Source organism: Melozone crissalis, unplaced genomic scaffold, assembly GCF_028551555.1.
Source record: "Melozone crissalis strain CALT ecotype California unplaced genomic scaffold, PUWL_Pcris_2 ptg000004l_1, whole genome shotgun sequence".
Lineage (NCBI taxonomy): Eukaryota > Metazoa > Chordata > Aves > Passeriformes > Passerellidae > Melozone > Melozone crissalis.
In genome coordinates, this window is record NW_026535782.1 from 42,525,683 (window position 1) to 42,546,718 (window position 21,036).

Consider the following 21,036-nt stretch of genomic DNA (forward strand, 5'->3'; position numbering starts at 1 on the left):
TGACCTCCTTCTCTTTCTGATTGGAGAATACAACTGCCCGTCAGGCTCTCCTGCCCACAGCCTCCACTTCCCGCTCCGCCTCACTCCTATCCCCTTCCTCCCCATTGGCTGCATGCACGGGTTGTGTCGCCTTTCATTGGTCGAGAGGACGCTGCCCGCCCCGTTGCTATGGCGATGCCCCGCCTCTCTCCGCGGCCCGGGCCGTGACGGGATGGAGGGCGGCGATGGGGCTGACGGGGCGCCCGGCGCGGGGCCCGAACCGGGACCGGGACCGGAGTCAGAGCCGGGGCCGGAGTCGGAGCCACAGCCGCGCATCGCGCTGCCGCCACTGGGACCGGGCGCACCCCTCGGTTACCTGCACGTCCTGTGGCAGCGGGAGGAGCCCGCGGGCAAGATCCCGGCCCGCCGCCTGCGCAGGGCCGCCCGCCTCCACCGCCGGCTGGGGCCCACGGGCAAGGAGGCGCACGGTGAGCGGCGGAACGGCCCCTGCTGCGGCCGGCTCCGCACGGGCTGCGGGAGGGAGGCGGGCTCTGTTCGGTGCGCGGCTGGGGAACCCCCCGGCGCTGCCAGGGGAGGGTGCCCGTCAGGAGCGGGCGGCTTCGGGAGGAGACGGGGAGAGCCATCCTTACCTGGTGCCTTGATCTGCTTCCCGTTCTCCGGAGCCGGTAGCAGCGGGATTTGGCCCCGCACTTGTCCTGCGGGATGGAATGTTTCAGTAGGGAAACGTGCCTTTTCCCTCGGTGCTTTCCAGTAATTGCTTTTTTTCCTCCGTAGCTCTGAAAAGGCTGCGGGAAGCTGCCAATAGCAATGATTTGGACACAGGTAAGGCTTCTGTCAGCCCCACCTGGGACCTCTTCTTGGAAGGGCAGTGTCTCTAGGGCTCTTACTTTTGGAGAGGAGGAAGTGAGTGCAGATGGTTTGTGGATGCTTTAGATGCTTCAGATCTAGAAAATGCTTTTTTAAAGCCCAGCTTTTGTTCTCTGAGCAGAGTGGGGCTGATTATGGTGTTCACTTTTTCACTGTGCCTGGTTCATGGTGTTAGTTTTCCATCTGCCTGGAGCTAAGCCAGCACTGCTCTGTCCCAGCTGTTTTGGTACGTTCTTTTGCCCAGTTGTTAGCAGCAAGAGAATAATGTTTTGATTTAGATGGAAAAGTTACAATTATCTAAGCCATACCCTGTATAATGAGGCAGCATGACCCAGTAGATTAGAACAAGGGCCAGAGCTGGACTCTTCTGGTTTTTGTAAAATTCCCTTGTGGTCCATAAATTCTGCTTTCCTGATGTCCAACCTCAACACTACACCTTTCTCTCTCAGGCTTCGGTAATTGAAACATATCAGAGTTAGTTTATCAAAACTTAAAAGTTTTAGTAGTTTTTGCAATCTGTGTTCCTACAAAAATAACTTAATGACAACTTTGCTAGGTGCTGGCTAAGAGTAATAAAAGAATAACACACTATTTATAATTAATAAATATTTATTGATTATGACTAAAAAAATCAGCTTAAAAGGTAATTAAAACCATTAACTAAAATTACTAAAAAGTTCTGACATTTCTGACAATTCCCCCCTTTGGAAGTGACCTTAATTTTCCTTTAAGATTACTTCCACTTAAATCATTGAGCATCTAGCAAAACTTAAGCCATTAAAATAGAAAAATTTTATTTGTGTTTTGTAATAAGATATCACAGATCATTCATTCCAAATTGGGGTATTATCTCTTTTAACAATACCTTGGTAACTTCTCTTGCTTTGTTGGCGCAAGCAGCTATCCAAAAAATGTGTCAGCTAAAGCCAATAGGTATCAGTATCCCTCTTGTTGAGGTAACTCAAAAAAATCTGTTTGTCTGTAAACTCCAGGACGGTTTCCTCTTTTTGTAGTCCCTCAAGGATGTCTTGTGTAGGGCTGTGGATTGTGTTGCAAACATATTTTACACTTGCTGACTACACTTTAGATTCCTGGTGTTTTCACAGTAATTACTTGATGTTTTAAGTTATCTCTAATAGCTTCTGCTCCCCAATGTGTTTCTCTGTGTTTACCTTTGGCTACTTGTCTCATCACTGCTTAAAGTACTATGTGTGGTATGTCATTCCATTTCTCTTTCTTTTGGCAACATAACATCAACTCTAAAATGCCATTTTGGTGTAAAATACCATGAACTGGCCATTTTTCTTGATTATATAATAGATAATCTAGCCACCAAATAATACAATATTCTATTACCTGTGTCCAAGTTAAAGAATTGCTTTTAAATTCTTTCCAGTGCTGCAAAGTACAACCTAAAGGCAAACATTTGGGTATTCCCCTCTTCCTGGGCTCGAGAAGGAGAAGGGAAGCCCACAGTAAATAGGGATTCCAGCAATGACTGAAACGGACACGAGAGAGCGCTCTGTGCACACCAAAACAATTCCGGTCACTGGAGCGCCAGCAGAGGGCTCTGAGCAAACGATCCTTGCTTTGACGATTTACATTTCCCAAACACCTAATACTCACCAAATATCCTACAATTCACATACAATGGTTCAACACTCTTACAGCCAACGAATTTTCATACAAACTCAATTTATATTTATGACACACTCACATTACCACACACGTGCATTTTCCAGCACTAACAGATGCCATAGGCTTCAACAAACACAGCAATATCTGGGCAAAGCCCTTCCACAGCGTGGCTCTTTGTGCAAGCAGCACTGTCTGACTAATTTGTGGGCAAAGCAGAGGGTGAAGACTCAAACCACACCTTTTGGTAGTCACTTACATAGTTTTACAAATACAGTTTTCCAGCTAGGCAGTGGGGATCAAACACAATTCCATTAATATTCATTTACAGAGTACTTTTAATAGGAAATAGCCAATTACATCATCACTTTCTTAACTCTTAATATGCTAGAGAGTGCAAGCTTATGATTAGGTATACTTTTTAAAACCTTCAGTAATGTCTTAATAAAGTCCCAGGGCTTTTTGCTTTGAACTCACCTGGATCAGAGGATTGAAAAATTTCCCTGAAAAAAGTCTGTCAGTGTGCACCAAAGTCCTTGTTCCTATAAGTGTGTGGAACATCAAATGTGTTCTCACCTGGGTCACCAGTAAATTGTTACCCAGTCCTTCAAAATTGTGGGGGTAAATAAACCCCTCTAACACTTTCTTTTTAGTGTTACTGTGTAAGATGTTACTTTGTTGTTGGCCAGGAGGGATTTGTGTGGCTCACAAATTCTGGCATCTACTTAGACACAGATATAAAACTACTTCACTTATTTATACTTTTTAGCAAACAAAGAAATTAACGTTTGTTGGTTATAAATTACACAATTCTCTCTTATTAATTAGTACTCTGTCCTCTGTAGGTTATTGACTTCTCACTTCTCATGCTAGTTAGTCCATATTTTCAGTTGTTTTATTATCTTTTTCCTCTGGTAGGGATTTTCCAACACATACACTGAGTCTTTGTTAGTCCCTTCTTTATCTTCTGGTTTCTGCAAAGTCCTTGTGGTCCATGAATTCTACATTCTACATGTCCGGCCTCAACCATACATCTTTCTCTGGTTTTTTTCATTGAAGCATATCAGAATCAGTTTATCAAAAGTTAAAGTTGGTAGTTTCCCCAGGCTGTGTTCCTACAAAAGTACGTTATGACACCTTTGCTAAGTACTGGCTAAGAATAATTTAGGAATCACACACACTTTATACTTGCATATATAGATTATGATTAACTAAATAAATTAATTTAAAAGTTAATTAAAATCACTAACTAAAATTATTAAAAAGTTATATAATTTCCAACAGGAAGATGAAAGAATGCAGTTTTATGGAAGTCTTGGTTTCAATCTACATGGGATTTGATAGACAGGTTCCCATGTTTGCAGTCCTCTTGTCTCTTGTTTACTCTGCAACTTGAGGAAGTGTGCTATGGTTAATTTATTTTTCATCAACAAGTAAACATCTTTGCTGTTTCCTGTGGTGGCACTGGGTGGAGAGGTTATGTCATTCCTACTTGGTTCAGGGGAAGAGTAGCTAAATTTTTCCTATATGGTTCTCACTGGGGCACTGTCAGTTTCCCATTCTTTCTTCTGAAGTATCAAACATTCCATGTTAACACCACTTCCATGTTTTTAGGTGTCCTTTTCAGTTCTGTACCCCACTTGAAGTAGGATGTGTACAGGAAGAGATTCAAAGGTCGCTATAATTCACTTTCTGGAAGCTGAGGTGAATGGTGACTTTCAGGGGCCTGAAACAGTCTCGACTGTTCTAGAATATGCTGTTTAAAGATCTCAAAATGTAGAGAACCTGTCAGCATTTTTAACAGCTATGGAATGAGCTCTATCGTACACACCAGGTAGTATATCAGGGTGATCTCAAAACAGCAGAAGTAACAGCCCTTACAGATGCCCCTAACACATGTTGTGTAGGTGCTATTTTTATGCCCCTAATCTTTCCACCCTTTACTGATCTCTTTGCTCAGCTCTTGGCAGGCCGGTGATTCCCCTTCCTGCTTCCCAAACTGTAGCCCCCATTGGTTAGGAAAGGGCATAATCACAACAGGTGTGAAGAAGTGGCTTTTCTCACTGCCTGTGTTTACACTGTGAAACTTCTGACCACTGCTCCACGTTGACGTCAAAAGTTTACACAGGTGCAGAAAATTACTGTGAAAACCCACAGGGAAAGCCCTTGGAGGGATAGCAGTAAGCACAGGATGCTAATTCCAGCTTGGGAAGTGCCTGAAAGGCAGCTGACTAAAGCCAAGAGTTAGCCCCATGTCCTTCCTATCCTTTTGTATTCTTCTCTAGGTGTTTGCTGCTGATTGTCCTTGGAGCTTGAAAATGTGGCTAGGTGGATCTTTAGCCGTTAGAGCTGTTGGCTTATCTTTCATGGCAACGTGTGGAAGGTGGTGAAGGCTGAATCAGAGGGTGGAGGTTCTGCTGGTTCTGCTGAGCTAGGATACTGGTGGGAACTGGTTCAAGTCCAGTTGACTTAGCAGCTGGCAGCACGTTTCTCTACCCCCAAAAGAGCAGACAGCATCACCCCTCTGATCAGGTGCCCCTCCAGCTTACCTGCTTTGTTCTCCTTGGTTCTGTCAGTGCAGCAACTCCTGGAGGATGGAGCTGACCCCTGTGCTGCGGACGACAAAGGCCGGACAGCCCTGCACTTTGCCTCCTGCAATGGCAACGATCACATTGGTGAGTGGAGGGGTAGTTCTGTCTTCCAGCCTCTCTGTGCTGGGAATTTGGAAGGGTGCTCTTTATTTTGCTTCAGCACCTGTCAGAGGTTGCTCTTTTCTGTTCGTTTTGTGTCAAAGTTGCCAACTCTGGACTCAGGATTTGGAAGGGGAGCAGTCCCAGTTCTAGGACTGTACTGGTGCAGAGGGAAGGGTGTCCTTCCTCCCATTTCTTGGCATCAGGGAGCCCAGGAGCAGTGGCACTGCATGGCCTTGTGCTGGGTCCTTCTGCATTGCTGTGCAAAGCTCTGTCCCTGTCTCAGTAAGGAAGCTGATGAGCTGAACAGAAGCACCTGTAGGGCAGCCTGGTGGCTGCCACGTGGACCTGTGGGGCAAAGGGAAGGGACTGATGTGTCTCTGTTTCCTTGTTTCTAGTCCAACTGCTTCTGGACCATGGGGCTGACCCAAACCAGAGAGATGGGCTGGGCAATACTCCCTTACACTTGGGTAAGTGCCACACAGATGAGCTTTGCATGCAGAAAAGTGAGGTGAGAACCTCCTTACTGTTCCTTTCCTCTCCACCTTCCTCTTGCCTGTGCCTCACAGAATGCATCCCCAAATTTAAGGACCTAGGAGGGACTCTGCATTTCATTAGATTCACTCCTCACAAGGATTTAAAGTCAAAGAAAAGGTTTGAAAAAATTGATTTCCCTCCCTTTGCCAGCCCCAAGGAGTGCAAGGTCTGTTCCAGATAGAGTACTCAGGCTTGAGTGGGTGGGTACCTTAGCATTTGGGCCGTTCCTCTTTCCTCTGGCAGAGAAGCCCTTTGGGAAGCAGCAAGCTCTTTGCTGGAGCAGAAACTCATTTTTGTTTGTACCTCTGAGTTGTGTGTCCTGTGTTTTCCCTCCCCAGCTGCCTGCACGAACCACGTTCCTGTCATCACCACGCTGCTGCGCGGAGGTAACATTTCCTCTATAACAGTTACAGCCTGTTCCCTTCCTGCCCTGTTGAAACTCTCCAGGGACACCAAATCCTGGTGACAGACCTCACTGTCCCTGCTCGTGCACCTTGCAGGGGCCAGAGTTGATGCCTTGGATCGAGCTGGCAGAACCCCACTGCACCTGGCTAAGTCAAAGCTGAATATCCTGCAGGAAGGATTCTCCCACAGCCTGGAGGCTGTACGCCTTGAAGTGAAACAGGTAAAAGAAACAGCCCCATGTTCTGGTAATGGGGTGCAGCCCCTGGCAGCCTCCTGCCCCCTTTACTTAAATGCCTGTCTGTAGGCTCTTAACTGCTGTGGGAAGAGTTTGACTTCCACTTTCAGAGACCTTCCTTTTTTCCAGCCTCTACTTTAATTTTTTCCAGGGCCTCCCTTGGCTCTGGTAAGCTAAGGATGCATTGAGTGGATTCTTGGGCTGTATGAAGCATAGTCTTTTCTTCCACCATGATGTAAGAGAGGCCTTGTGGCAGGAGAGGGACGAGGCATGAGGCTGTAGCTGTGCTGTACACATTCTCTGTATTCCTAACGCAATCTATCCTGCTCTAGTATGTAGAGGCATGGAATAGGAAAGCACTCCTGGGCCTGCAAATGCATGGGGCCTGGGCCTCACTTCAGGAGCCACATAGACACAAGGATTTTTATCCTCTGTGCATGAGCAGATCCTGCTGGAATTAGAAGTCCCTGCTCCTCACAGTGAGGAGAGCTGACTAGCCATAAAGAAAAGTTTGGTGCTTTCAGGGCTAGACCTTTTGCTGCTTCAGCTGGGCTTATCTCTCTTCCCTGTTCTTAACCAGGCACAAGGATCACAGCTAGTCCATCTGTGACTGGTGACTCATTGGACTCTGATGCTGCCATTAGTGCCATGTAGTTGCTTTGCCTGGGTTTGTCTCTAGGGGTCGTGTACTCTGTCATGTTCTGCAGCTTCAAGGCTGTGTGCTTGGCAATTTAATTTTTCCTGTAGAGACACTCCAGCCCGGTGCAGCTCTCTGATGTTTGCCTCTTATGCCTGTTTGTTTCAGATTATCCAGATGTTGCGGGAATACCTGGACCGTCTGGGGAGGCACGAGCAAAAGGAACAGCTGGATGACCTCTGCTCCAGGCTACAGATGACTAGCACAAAGGAGCAGGTAGGCAGCATTGAGCTGCTCTCACTCACCTCCTTGCACTGGGGCTCCTGCATTTGGGAGAATGCGACTGCATGAGCAATGGGGCATTGCAGACATGGTTATTGCTCACATTGGGGCAAGTGGTCAAGTTACATGATGACTCATGGTACTCCTTTAGGTGAAACTTCAAAATGCAGAAAGCATCACAGTGCCAAGCAGCAGGGAAGCTGAGGATCAGATGGGCTGAGGACAGTCAGTTTAAGGCCAGGATCAGCACAACTGCACAGGGTTGCAGGGCCTGGGGATTTTTTCCTACAAAAGACTGGCCCCTAGAAACAGGCTTAGAGGAAATAGCCCTGATATCATATTTGAGTTTTGGGTAATGTAGCAACATGCTGGTATTTTAGGGACTGGCTAAATCATACAGAAGGGAAATCAAGCATCACCTCTTGAAGAATGGGGAGAAACTCCTATTGCCTTAGATTAGGGCTTGTTTGATGATGAGGAAAGTAGCCCTTCTGCATGATTCTTGGCACCAAAAGCATCCTGTCCTAGTATAAGTTCAGCATGAGCATTACTGGCAATTCTAGTGCAAGGGTGGTCCCTGCTGCATGGGGGTTTCTTGTGTGGGGCTGGGTGGCTGCACAGCTGCATTCCCCTCCCTGATGGCCATCTGTATTCTGTCAGGTGGATGAGGTTACAGACCTCCTGGCCAGCTTCACGTCACTCAGCCTGCAGATGCAGAAGATGGACAACAGGTAATGGGCTGCCAAATCATCTTCCTGCAGCAGCAGGAGAAGCCTGCTGAGAGAAAAGGAAGCTGAAGTTTGCTTCTCAGATCACTGACTAAACATAGCTGCCAGCAGCCATTCCTGCCCAGACTGACTCTCCAGTGGTGCTCAGACTGTTCAGTGCTGCCACAGCTGCCCCACAGGAAGGCAGCAGGCTTTGCACAACAAAGGCAACAGACAAGAATGCTGCAGCTGTGACTTTGGGGTAAAAGAGCTGCTCTGCTTTTTACCAGAGGGGCTGGCAATGAATAGGGTACCCTTTCCAGAGATATTTTGCCTTCTCCTAAGTACATCAGCTCAATGTAGGTGGTGACCAATGCCATGTGCAGTTACCAGCTCTTACTAGTGCACTCAGCAGCTGGCCAGCATCACAGAAAAGCTTGGAACATTCCTGCTTGGAAAAGGCATCTTTTGCCCCCTCCACACTGCTCAATTGCATGAGGGAGAAAGTGAATGCCTTGAACAGCAGAAGGCTTTGTGCTGTGAGAAGAACACACATTTAATTCTGCATGCTAGAAGCTGAGCAAACATTCTGCCTTAAGAAACATGCACTGAGGCTTAATCCTCACCTTCCCCAGAGCCTGCTATCAGAGAGCAGAGAATGTATCTGGTTGCAAATAAGATACAAAGTTTTTCATGGCTAGACTAACACCTTTCACTGGACCCATTTTTTAAGTCTGCTGCCAAGTTAGTGGTAAAATATTACAGTGTAACACTTCCAAAAAGTACCCAGCTTGCAGGTCAGAGTTGCCCTGTTGGCGAGAATAGGGACAGGAGGGTGACAATCTTAACGCAGTTCTAGTCAGACACCTACGTCTTGCAAAAAAGGCCCACCTAACTAACATTTCCTGCTACTGGCAGTCTCAGGCAAGAGTCCAGTTGTGACAGGAGGATGGAGGTGGATTTACCTCTGCCTCAGCAGCACCAAACCCATTGCTCAGCCATTCTGCATCTCTTGCTTGTCATGGAGAACCTTAAGTGCAGTGTGAGAAACGAATTATGGTTTATGCTGGGAGCCTGAAGTGATGCAGCTATAAAGGATGCAGGGAGATGCTCCTTCTGCTCTCTGGCTTCTGCCCACTGTGGTTAGCAATGAAGATTTAGGTTGCTTTGTTGTGGAGCAGACATTCAGGAAATCTTGTTGATAGGGCACCAACAGCAACAGGGTGATAGGAACATGTCAGTAGTGATCTGAGTTCCCACCTGTGTACCACACCATGGTGTGCTGGTAGCCACACCTAGCCCACAGCTTGGGAGTCACTGGTTTGAAAGAGGTTATTATTAAGATTCACCTTAAATACGCAGCAACCACAGTTTGGAGAGTTCTTCAGAGATCTTTAGGTCAGCATGCTCTCTGATACCTGCCTCTTGTCCAGGAAGAGGCTGAGTGGACTTCTGTTCAAAGCTGAGATACCAGAAATAGGCATGGCTTTTAGATGGGTTCATCTGTGGGCTGCTGGAGAACACAGCTGGGAGCAGCAGTCCCATGGCTGGGCTGGAGCTGTCACTGTGCATATTCATTACGATGTGCTGGATGGGAAGGATGCCGTGAGAGTGGGAGACAATCTGACCTTTTTGTATTTTCAACTTCAATAAAATCCTGTCATCCTTTTGTGACTCCTCGGCCAAGTTCTCTTTTCCAAAGCGACCCATTTCTCTTTCTTTACGTCTGTTCCAGGCCCCATGCACAGCACTGGACTTGATAAATGCTACTGTCATACCTGGTCCTCAAATCAGAAGTGACAACACAAAGTTGTTTGAGTTCAATCACCACTCTGTTTGCAGATCGAAGTACAGGGTTGCTGGCTGACCTTTTCTGATCCTGACTTCCACAGCCAAGAAATCCAAATTTAAAATCTAGGTAGTTGCTGTGAAACCGTACAAACAGAGGAGAGGGAATCTCAGCAGGGGTGCTTCAAGCTGCAAGATGAGATATTTTGCAGAGAGGAAAAGCAGCCTTGCCCAGTGGCAGAAGTCATGCCTTGCCCCGTGCTGAATAAAATGGCTGTGCTGTGAAGAGACAGCGAGGATGAGGGGCTGGGGAGGGACATCTGGGCAGGGTAGAGAACTTCCAGCGTGGCCCCTGTGTGAGGAGCAGGTGACCTTCATGCCCAGTCTTTACTGACCTTGTCTCTTCCCATCTTTACAGCCCAGCCTTGATGTCCACATACACCCAGCTGCCAGCGCTTCTGCCCTCAGCAGCCTTGTTGCTGAGGAGACCATTAAGGTGCCTGAAGAGCACGTGGCTAAAATGCTCTTTATCCCTGCAGTTACTTCAGTTGCTGATGTTGTCTCTAAGTAGACACTCTTGCAAGCTTTCCTCAAACCCAGGAACACATCTAGCTGAGACTCTGAGTGAAGCTTTTAGTCTCGGCACACGTGATGTTGTCGACAGGTCTTCATTTTTTTTTCTTGCCTAGTGATGGGTTTTTTCTTAACAGCTCCTGACAGAGGGGAAAGGTGGGGGTGCTGCAGCCAGCCAGGAGCATTTGTCTTGCTGCTTTTGCCACACTGCTCCCACCATGGCAGGAGAGGCAATAAAAACCAAATGGCTATAGGAAGTTTTGCCACTGCTTTAGCGGTAACACCAGGTAAGAAAGAGAAAAGCACATCTGGTTTTCAGTGGAGAAAAAAAATGTATCACGTAGGAATTGTGTTCTATGAATCACCACAGTTAGTTCTGCTTTCCTGCCTCAGGGCTTGAAGCTGTGGGCTGCCCTGAGCCCTATCATGTGTTTGGCACTGGATAGAGAAAAGTTTTAGGTTTCTTTGCATCAGCCAGTCATACCCAGAGCCTTAACTACCCTGTCATGCTCAGCAGCTGTATCCAGAATGAGAATTAGGTGCTGGGCAGGAAAGAAGCTGTTCCAGGGAAGGAGAAAACATGGCTTCCCACTGTGCTGGCAGCTGTTGACTGGCACTGCCTGGTTTTCTTTCTGCTTCTGGCGTAGAGGCTTCTGCTTCTCCCAGCAGCTTTTCTCTGTCCGTGCACCCTGTGCCACAGATTTCCCTGCACAACCCGTGAGGCTGGTGACAATTCTCTGTGTCTCTCGGAGATGTCTGCTGCAGTAATGGAGAATAGAAACAACAGCAGAGGTTTCGCTCTGCTATTTTTTTTTTTTTTTTTGCCATTAGAATCAGTCCAAACTCCTCATTTTCTTTGTGCTACACCATCAAATGCATCCCCCAGATCCCTTCCTGGGCAATGATTAGTCCCCATCTCAGGACCATGATATCAACTGGGGCTTTAGGCTTTAGTTCCCCCTCACCACTACCTGACCTCCAAATACATTCTATCTCCTCTCCTGATTCAGAGCATGGGATCTGCAGAATTCCCAGCCATTGAACCCAGCAGCAACTTCCCTGGCTCTATGGCTGCTGCTGTACTGTAAGATGCAGCCAAAACCAGCCAGACTGAGGATCTGCCTCGAGCAAGCAAACAGCTGAGAACCTGCTTGTGTCTCACAGAGGAGCCATAGCAGAAGCAGCAGCTCTGACAAGGCCTCCCAGCAAAGCTGCATGGATGTTACTAAGCAAATGACCTTTCTCTGGAGCAGTCACTTCACCCACACAATCGAGTGCAAAGCACACACTGCAATGTCTGTGAACATCAAGAATTTGTTCAGCTCTTCAGCAGCCAAAATAATTAATCTCCAACAGCTAAACTCATTTACTTTCTCCCCCTTTGCCTTTCTAGCAGACTTCAAATTCAGCACAGCAATTATCTGTGCTGCTAAGGAAGCGCCATGAAGCGTCTTTGGCAAACTTCTCACCCTTTCATGCACTTCCTTTTTTCACTCTGTGAGCAAAGGTCTCTTCCATCACAGAAAAATATAGTTACAAAAAGATGCCTTCTTCATGCATTGTCCCTGGCCAGCCTGGGGAGCAGCCCTGAGCAGGCCAGGGCCCATGGGGTGACTAAGAGGAGGAATCAGCAAGTTTTGATTAGGAAGATAATAAAGGAGGTATGGCAAACAGCGTTCCTCTGGGGTTTTTTTATGAAATCTCTCAGAGGGGAAGAGAGCACATGGAAGAATTAAAATAATCACCTGGCAACTTGCTAGTGCTGGTCATAGATTAGCAACCAGCAGCTAAACCCAAAAGCAAATAACAAGAATTTCCCTCCCAGGGCTGCCAGATTTACACACAGGGTCATAAGCAGGATGAGCTTCTTGGCACTGAGTCTGGCACTTCCCAGTATGTCAGGCTCCTGTCACACATGCCAGGGAGATGCCAGACACCAGAATCAGCACACAGTTGGCAGGACTAAGTTACTCCACAGAGAAGAGCTGATGCTTACCACTAGATGCAAAACCCTGACCTGCTCACACCTCTCCCATTTCATCTACCCTGTTCCAGATCTTGGAACAGCTGCACTCTACTGATGTGGCAAACCAGTCCCTGCAGGGTTAAAGACAAGCTTGTCAGCCTGAGTGATGAAAAGTAGGATAGAAAATAAGAGAAAAGAGTAATTAATTAAGGCAAGAAGCTGGGAGCAGAGACTGCAGAATGCCAATCAGTCTGGAGGGAAGGCTGTGTGGAAAGCAGCAATCAAACTCCTTCAGTTTTAATTAAACCCGTCTCTCTATCAAGGATGTGACATCTTTGTTTAACCTCTGCTTTTGAGCTGAGAAGCCAGTTGGAGCACATAAACTGGTACTGGATAGACAAGAATTCCCTTCTGGCTCCAGAGCCTTCTCAACCCAGGCTCAGCACTTGCCCTTCCTGCTCATGTGCTCCCCAAAATTGGGGCTTAGCATCAAGCAGAACATAGTGAAGGGGCCCAGGGCTTGCAGCCACTTGTCATGCTAAATGCACCTTCTCCCCAAGATCTTCCCTGTCCTCTCTGTCCTGTTTCATTTAGGCTTCACCTCAATGTGCAGCAGTCAGTCTTGATCTGATCTGCCCCATTTGCAATCTGAGACCAGGAGGAACAGGATCAGGGGTGAGCAACAGCCCAGCTGCTTCTAGGCAAGAATAGGCAGTGTCCAGCTGTGCCACGTCATTGCTCCTGACTGCTGTTCCCTTCTCCCTCCAACACTTTGGGCTGTGGAGTGATCTTCACCTGAAGAAATGATGAGACTATGTGGGCTGGCCACCAGCCATGGCACAATGTGCAGAGGGTGGCTGCAGAACTCACTGTTCCCAGGAAGGCACATTGGACACGTTTCTGAAAGAGATCCACCATGGAGGAGTGGCAGCTACCACAAAAGGAGAGAGGTGGAAAAATCAGAAACAGGGAGAGAGGCAAGGGAGGCTCAAAGTGCAGAAAGCAACATCAAGCACTTGAATGGAAAAAGAAAACTAATTCCCAGCACTGTTGGCCTTTCTCTTCAGTTAGCCTCCACACAGAAAAAGGGATGTCCTTGGAGCTGAGCTCTAGTGAGGTGAACAACAGCTTCAGTGAGCATAAGAAATACCATGTCAGCTGGGAATTAAGAGTGGGCAGGACAAAGCAAAAAGGAAAGATTTACGCAAACAGAAGTAGGGAACAGAAAAAGAGAAATAAGGGGGAGATCATGGCTCTGCTCATGCACATCACAGCTCTGCAAGCTGCCTGATATCAACCAGCCCCACTGTACAATGCCTACAGCACTGGATGAGGCCAAAACTCCTTTACTTTTGACACAACTTCCAGCACCATACATGGGGACAAGTGAGGACACCAGAGGATTTTGTAGCCCACACAGGGCTCAGGACACCTATAAGTGCCATGACCGCCTGTAATTGTTTCCCAGCTTCAGTGTGGAAGTCTGGCTGTCCCACAACGTCACAGCTTTCCCCTTTCTCCTAAGCTTCCCAATTTTCACCTCCTGTTAAGAAATTACAGGTGCAGACCTGCCTCACATTAAGGGTTACATATTCAGGATCCATACAACATTAATAAAACACCATACATAATTAAAGAAAAGGACAGCTGTTGCAGTCACTTAAAGTTTACTGTGAATATTGAGCTGGGATGATGGCAGGTCTCAGACATGACTACAGGATGATGGAGGAGGTGTTTGAGGAGTTCTGGGGGACTTGAACTCAGACTTAATGGGTCTGAATGTGTGAGCTCATCTCTTACTGCTAACATAAAACCATCTCAGCGGGGATAATGCGTGGGCATGATGATCCTAGAATCCTAGAGGAAAGCAAAACCACTGTGATGTGGTCAGAAAATGTGATGCAAATAGCGACTTCTTTCTTGCATCTCTAGCCCTTTTCTAGGGCTTCTTCTTGGTCTTGTCCAGCAGTTTCTCTTAGAGGGGTCACATCTAGGGAATGGCCAGCTGTTGCCAAAATTTCCTCCTCCAGTAGCTCCTTCTGAACAGAGATCATGGCATCTTGTACCTGCTGAGTCCATGCTCTGGCACAACTGGCACCTTCATGGTCCCTCTTCCTGGTGCTCCCTTCTGGGGCTTGGGTAACCTCAGTGTTGCGTCCATAGAAATCTCCTGTCCTGTTGGCAAAACCTCCTTCCACATTGACCATATGGACTTTCCTTCCAACTCTCTTCTTCTTCTTTTTCCTGATCTTGTTCTGGAAGAAGAGGCAGGTGAAGGCCTGCTTGAAACGCTTGCGGAAATGCTTGGAGATGAGGGCGTAGACAATGGGGTTGAGGCAGGAGTTGGTGTAGGAGAGGCAGTGGGAAGCCAGGCGGAAAGCGTAAGTGGCCCGGTTGAAGGGAAAGTGGCCAAACCAGAAGCAGAGGATGACCAGGTGGTGGGGCAGCCAGCAGAGGCAGAACAGGATGGCCACTGTGACAATCATCTTGGTGACCTTACGCTTGGCTTTCCGAGACTCTGAGATTCTTTCTATGGGGTCTACAGAAGTCCACAAGAACTTGATGGTCCTAGAGTATGCCAGGCTCACCACAGTCACAGGCAGCAGGTACCCAAACACAAATGTGAGGATGTCCAGAACCTTTCTGCGCTGGTCCTCCCAGATGGGGACACAGATGGGCACACCATGGTAATGGATTATCTGGTAGTAACTGAGGTAAGGCCCTGCGAAGAGCATCGACAGTGACCAGATCACCACAATGGCCACTCCTGCATTTCGGGATGTGCGGAGATCCCGGGACTTCAGGGGATAGCGAATGGCCAAGTACCTGGCAAGGAGGGGAAGGAGAAGGAGAGACAAAGCACAACATGGATGAGATGAGGTATTCCTCCTGCCCTGTGGAGCTGCCATCTGCATACCCCTTCCCATGCAGCCACCCATCTCTTCCCTCCCAAATCTTTTGGGAGGGAGGGTTACAGTGAATTCACAAAACTATCAGGGTCATTCCAACTGTGTGCCTGAGATCTCTATCATCCACTCTACTGTGCTACCTCAGGAAGGGCAAGCAGTGCATCTTTTGAACCAGGTAAGAGAAGGATAGGAGCAGGACAGGACTCTCCTGTTCCTTCTGAGTTGTGTTGCTGCCCTGGGGTTTTGCTGTTCTTGCTTATGCATGGTGGACTCCCCTCCTTCCCAAGTGAGCACTGTGTAATTAGGCTGAGAGCTTGGCTTGTTAGAGGGGGAGGGCATGGGGAGCTGCGGAGACTGGCTCTGCTGGCCCTACCTCTGGGGAGACCCAACCTGCTTCTTACAGGACACCCAACAGGGTAAGTAGTGGCCTTTCTCCCACCCTTAGCTCAAGAGGGACAAACACAGTGTCCCTGAGCTGCAGAACTCAAAGGGAAGGGGACACTTACCTGTCTACAGAGACAGCAGCCAGGGTAAAGCTGCTGGCATACATGGTGAGGTAGATCAGGAAATGCACAGCCTTGCAGGCAAAGGCCCCAAAGAGCCACCCGTCCAGGGTGTAAATGGTGGCCTGGAAAGGGACACAGCAGATGATGAAGCACAGGTCGGCCACAGCCAGGTTGAGGATGAAGAGGTTGGTGGTGGAATACTTGACTTGGCCATTCCACAGCAGCACTGCCAGCACCAGCCCATTTCCCACCGTACCCACAAGGAAGATGAGGGAGAAAACGATGGGCACAATAATCCCTGCTGCTCGTAGCTCCGGGCTGTCAGAAGAGATGTTCAATCCCCCTGGCATCTTCCTGTCAGACTGCAGGGACCTGCATTGGGACAAAGGGATAATAGGCCACAAGGTGCCTGACCCCAGCCTTTGATACTCCCATTTCTCCCAGAGATGCCAGTCCCAACCAGCTGGTTAAATGTGCCACCAAGACCCTCGTGACATCACTGGCAAGAATGCTGTTGTGGTCAGTCAGCCCACATCTGCCTGGCTTGAGCAGAGCTGAAGCCTCTTTCTCCTGCCCAGATTCACATTGCCATCAGAACATCTGTGCCCCCAGCACCCAAAGGAGCCCTCCTGCCCTGCCACCTGGCCTCACCCACCTTCCTCCTACATTTCCAAATCTGCTAAACCCCTAGGGATTGCTTGCTTTGGCAAGTCTAAACCCTGGCTAGTGCTCAACAGGGTCTGGCCACAGGGCCAGGGGGAAGGAGGCTCCCATGGGCTCTAAGTGGTGCCAGCACACTCAGCCCAGGGCTGTGCCACCTCCTGCAGCAGGGAATTGATGCCTGGATCACACCCCACAGCAACTGCACCCCAACACATTCCCACCCCAAGGGAACTCCTTAAGCTGGGACCCCTCCACCCCGGAGCTGGCTGCTCCTTGCTCCCTGTGCAGTAGCTACACTCCACAGATGAAAGGCAACTAAATGCAGCTTTTCCTGATGCTGAGAAGTGATCAAGGGCTGGATGGTGGCAGGTAGGTGAGGATGGGGAGGAGACCCTGGAGCTGCCTGAAATACAACATGATGAGCCTGTTATTATCACAGCTCAAGGTGTTGTGATTTGCTGCAAAACTTCCTCCAGCCCTGAGTAACACTGTGCTCAGGCAGGGAACACCAACAGCCTATCTCTGAATAAGCCTTCTCCTTGTTATGCTATCATTAGAACAAATTGTCCTTCTGTGAGCAAAAACAGAGAAGGAAAGACACTGTTATCTAGCTACTGTTGACAAGCAATTAACTCGGTTTTGGGTCATGCAAGCTCCTTCACTCCATGCTCCCCCATCCCTCAGCTCATGCTACTTCTGCTTCCCAGCTTCTTTGTGTACCACACCAAGAGAGTGTCCCTGCCTCTCTGTGTCTTTGGTCCCCTCTGTCCCACTGATAGCCACCCTCCCGCTTATCCATCTGGCCCCATGGGGGATGGATCTCCTCACTGAGGCAGAGGAGCCCAGTCTCCTCTGGGCATGCCAAATGCACCAGGGTGTCTCTGCTCAGGCCACCTTTCAGCTTTGGAAGCCGGTACTCACCTTTTTGAGGAAGGGCCTGCAGCTTTGCCACACGCTTAGGGAGAGACGTCCAGTGCAGCCCACGCAGCAGAAGCGGGAGGACGCAGACCACGGAGGAGTTTATCTGGGCAGCCCAGTTATCCCACTCACTCCTCCTGGTGCTCCACTGCCTCCCCCTGCCCGCCACCAGCTCTGCTCTCTCTGCTTCTGGAGCTCCTCTCCTCTCTCTCTGACTCCCCCTTTTCCCTCCCTCTGCTCTTGCTGCTGATCCATAGTTCTCTGTTGGTTTTTTTTCCCTCTCCCTGAGGTTGGGTTTGGAGTTAACTCCTCTCTGCCCAGCTTTCCTGCAGGCTCAGCTGCTCCCAGCTCCTCCTGCTGAGAAGGGGGTGGCAGAAAGAAATCTCACCACTCTCTAGTGGAAAAGGGAGGCTGGAGGGGGAAAGGGTCCCTTGGACCTCAGCAGCCACCTCTCAGTGCTGGGTGTTCAGGGTGTGTTTTTCAACACCTCCAGGGAACGTAAATATCCCACAACTGTGAGCCTCACCCCTGCCCTGTCACTCAATATAGGGTCATAAACCCTCTGGAGGATGAGCAATTAATTGCTCTCACTAGATTTTATTAATTCATTGTTAGTAGCACTGAGCAGATTGAGCCTCTCCCACAATGTCTGACCTAGGGAAGGAGGAGAAAGCCGGTTTTGGATTCCATCCAGTCCAGTCTCCACTCCATCAGTGGTACAGTATGGGAGGGAGGACAAAACCTCCAGGATGACCACCTCCAGAGGTCCAGCTTCATCACAGCTGCCTGGAGACACATGGGGGCTGGCTGAGGTGCCAGGAGAGGACAGTGACCCACGCAGTCCTACTGCCACGTCCATCCTGGTGACAGGACCCGTGCCCTGAGGACTTCCAGCTGCACTGCGTACAGCTTGGTGAGTCTTGCTGAGAAAGGATCAAAGGCCACCACCTTCCCTTCATTGGGAATGTTGTGGGTACCTCTTCCAAAGAACGTGCAGGATTTGGAGAAGGAGGCACTGGCCCCTTCTCCCCCACGGCAGCCCAAATTATCCCCACTGGCTCAGTGGCAGGAGGAAACCATGTGGTTTCTCCCCCCCACCTGCCCCTCTGGTGGGAAGGAGCGAGGTGTCCCCGCCAGCTCCCTATCAGCCGCTGTAACCAGGGAAAAGGGGAAGGCCATGCCTCGGGACGCGGTGATAACCCAGGGGATGCGGCAGAGTGCAAGCCTGCAGCCAGGCACAGCCTGTCACAGCGCTGCTCGCCATGGAGGGAGCACACCGCAGCTGCCTCCTCCTCCTCCTCCTCTTCCTGCTCCCACCGCCGGGCGCCCCAGGCCCACCGCCGCCTCTGGAGGAGCCTCGGGAGCCGCCGCCGCCGCCGTCCAGCCCCGCGGACCCCGCCGCGCACCTGCTGCGCGGGCAGCCCTCGGCGCCGGTGCGGCCCTACAGCCTGTCGCTGTCCCCCGAGGATTACCGCTACGCCCCCAGGCCCCGGCACCTGCGCCCCGGGCGGCTGCGCCGCCTCCTGGGCTCGGCCTTCGACCCCTTCTGGATGGCGACCGAGCAGCCCCGCGGTCGCAACGGGAGCATCCTCGAGGAGAACCTGGAGTCCATGAGCAGGGACCTGGCCGAGAGCGCCGGGCGGTATCGCCGCAAGCTGTGGCGAGAGGCGGAGGAGCTGGAGCTGCCCGCGCTGCTGCCCCCCGGCCCAGCGCTGCCCCCCGAGCTGGCGGGGGCCCTGGCCCGCGGCCTGCGGCACTGGCTGGTGGAACGGGCCGCCTGCCGCCTCACCTCCGCCTGGGTGGACCTGGGCCCCGTGTTCTGGCCCCGCTGGGTGCGGCACACCACGTGCGAGAGCGGCCCGGCCGGCTGCTCCTGGCCCCCCGGCATGGCCTGCCGGCCCGCACAGCTCACCCGCATCAAGCTGCTGGCCTGGCACTGCTGGAGCCCGCAGCCCCCCGCGGCCCCCAGCTGCACCTGGCGGCACATCCCCTACCCCGTGGTGGCCGCCTGCAAGTGCTCCTGCCGCTGAGGGGGCCGCGGAGGTGCCTCCCGGGGCCTGCTCTTGCAGGCCTGAAAAGGCAAACATCTGCCTGGACCAGCCCTCGGAGCTGGGGGAAAATCCCCCAAACAGAAATAAACCTCCAGAAAGGAAGCGGGGATGGCTGTGGTCGTTGCTGTGTCTCACCAAAACCCCTGGGTGGGGGTGCGGCTGCTTCGCCCCTCACCCACCAGTGCCGTGAGGCATTAGCACCAGCGGAGGCCCTCGTGCGGCTTTTATCTCCAGCAAAGGACGAGGGATGGAGAAATTATGGCACTGAACGGCAGGTTCAGACCCCGTTTGCACCACCCCAGCTGGCTCAGTCCAAGCTGGGGCTCCCCTGCCTGCCTGGATGGGGATGCAGGCAGGGAGCCAGGGCCAGAGAATTCCAGCAAAAGATAGAGGTGGGTGACTGCTCGGGGTGGAAACAACAATGTGGAGAGGGGCTGGAGGGAATCATGGGGCAGTGGGGTATTTTGGGACTGCAACAAGGCAGCCTAGTGAGAGTAGAAGTGGGAGGTGGGACACGATCCAGGGCTGGAAGCATTTCTGGGGCTAGGTGTGTATGAAAATGGGATGGGATAGGATAGTCCCCTACTTTGAGGTAAAATGGGTGAAATATGTGGATCCCCCACCTATCCCACAGTGCAGAGGCTGACAGCTCCAGACTCAGGACTGCCTGAGCAGCATACAGGATATGGGGTAGGTCAGGGAGCCCAGGGTGGGAACTGCATCCTCAAAAAGTGACACCTGCCTCTACATTCCACTCAGCAAAACAATCCTCTGCTTTCTGGGCTAAAAGCTGTAGATCAGACCTAGGCTGGAAGGCCTTGAAGCAATAAAGAGCAGGAGGACGTGCCTCAATTCAACATTAACATGATGCCTCCAAGTCAATGAGTATGGCATTATTCATTACCAGAGTGCCATCATCTGACACTCCTGCCTTCCTGGGATTCCAGCACTACACAGTCTGCTCCCCAGACAGCTCCCCAGCCTGCTGCTGAGCTTGGCCTTGAGGCAGGCAGAGAGCAGGGAGCTGGCTGCTGAGGCACCCGGGAGATACGGAGGGGAGAGGGAGGTCAGTGCCTCTGGCAAGAAAAGGAGCAGAAGGGCAAGCCCACACATGCATGCAAAAACAATGAGCATCACAGGAGGGAGGCTGCTCCTGCTGCTCCAGCCTGCAGATGAGCAGAGACACATCTGTAGGGCTGCTCTGCCAGTGAGGAGGACTTGAAAGCTGGAGCAGGGTTAAACTGCTTGGGTTGTCTGCCCTGAGTAGAGCAGAGGCATCAGCAGGGATGCCTGCAGAGGGCCAGGGGAGAGAGGGAGACCAGGGCTGGGGACCAGCAGGAGAGAAATGTGAGGGAGGGTGGTACAGGTGTGCAATGGAGCTGTGCAGGTAGGGGGAGCAAGGGGTGCACATGCATTGGGCTCAAACCAGCAATTATTCAGTTTAGGGTCTCAAACCTCCCTGAGCCCATCTGGCTGAACTTTCATCTCTTCCAGGTTGCACAAGAGGCCTGAAAGCAATCTCCCCGCCTTCCCCATGCCAAAATACTGCCTGAAATACTGCCTGAATACTACTGTTGAAAAGGGTTTGCAGCACTGTGAGGGCCTGGTGCCACAGAAAGGGAACTCCATACCATAGTTTATCAGCAGGTTGAGCTCAGGGCCTGTGG

General features: G+C 50.5%; 3 protein-coding genes across 4 annotated transcripts; 2 read left to right on the forward strand and 1 right to left on the reverse strand.

Annotated features, from left to right (window-relative positions):
• Positions 1 to 211: 211 nt before the first annotated feature.
• ANKRD54 (ankyrin repeat domain 54) lies at positions 212 to 9,945 on the forward strand. 2 transcript variants are annotated; one of them, XM_054275065.1, is made up of 8 exons: positions 212 to 467; positions 775 to 822; positions 5,079 to 5,177; positions 5,591 to 5,662; positions 6,068 to 6,115; positions 6,230 to 6,354; positions 7,175 to 7,282; positions 7,949 to 9,945. In XM_054275065.1, the coding sequence occupies exons 1-8, from the start codon at positions 212 to 214 to the stop codon at positions 8,021 to 8,023; spliced, it is 831 nt and encodes a 276-aa protein (XP_054131040.1). In that variant the 3' UTR covers positions 8,024 to 9,945. The 2 variants fall into 2 exon arrangements, with proteins under 2 accessions (XP_054131040.1, XP_054131049.1); XM_054275074.1 differs by having other exon boundaries at positions 379 to 467; positions 5,084 to 5,177; positions 7,949 to 9,942.
• Positions 9,946 to 13,527: 3,582 nt separating this feature from the next.
• On the reverse strand, positions 13,528 to 17,264 carry GALR3 (galanin receptor 3). Its single transcript, XM_054276470.1, has 2 exons — positions 15,738 to 17,264; positions 13,528 to 15,148 (listed from the first exon to the last, which is right to left on the reverse strand). Exons 1-2 carry the CDS (start codon positions 16,085 to 16,087, stop codon positions 14,251 to 14,253), a joined length of 1,248 nt encoding a protein of 415 aa, XP_054132445.1. The 5' UTR covers positions 16,088 to 17,264; the 3' UTR covers positions 13,528 to 14,250.
• Positions 17,265 to 18,541: 1,277 nt separating this feature from the next.
• Positions 18,542 to 19,348, forward strand: LOC128938812 (noggin-like). The gene has a single exon (XM_054279347.1). It carries the CDS (start codon positions 18,581 to 18,583, stop codon positions 19,346 to 19,348), a length of 768 nt encoding a protein of 255 aa, XP_054135322.1. The 5' UTR covers positions 18,542 to 18,580.
• Positions 19,349 to 21,036: the final 1,688 nt, after the last annotated feature.

Excerpts from the sequence above, each read along its gene's own strand:
- LOC128938812 (XM_054279347.1), top strand. The coding sequence starts at position 18,581 with ATGGAGGGAGCACACCGCAGCTGCCTCCTCCTCCTCCTCCTCTTCCTG.
- ANKRD54 (XM_054275065.1), top strand. The coding sequence starts at position 212 with ATGGAGGGCGGCGATGGGGCTGACGGGGCGCCCGGCGCGGGGCCCGAA. Across the intron at positions 468-774 it reads CACGGGCAAGGAGGCGCACG|CTCTGAAAAGGCTGCGGGAA; the intron begins GTGAGCGGCGGA and ends TTTCCTCCGTAG. Across the intron at positions 5,663-6,067 it reads CAATACTCCCTTACACTTGG|CTGCCTGCACGAACCACGTT; the intron begins GTAAGTGCCACA and ends TTCCCTCCCCAG.
- GALR3 (XM_054276470.1), bottom strand. The coding sequence starts at position 16,087 with ATGCCAGGGGGATTGAACATCTCTTCTGACAGCCCGGAGCTACGAGCA. Across the intron at positions 15,149-15,737 it reads GCTGCTGTCTCTGTAGACAG|GTACTTGGCCATTCGCTATC; the intron begins GTAAGTGTCCCC and ends CCTCCTTGCCAG.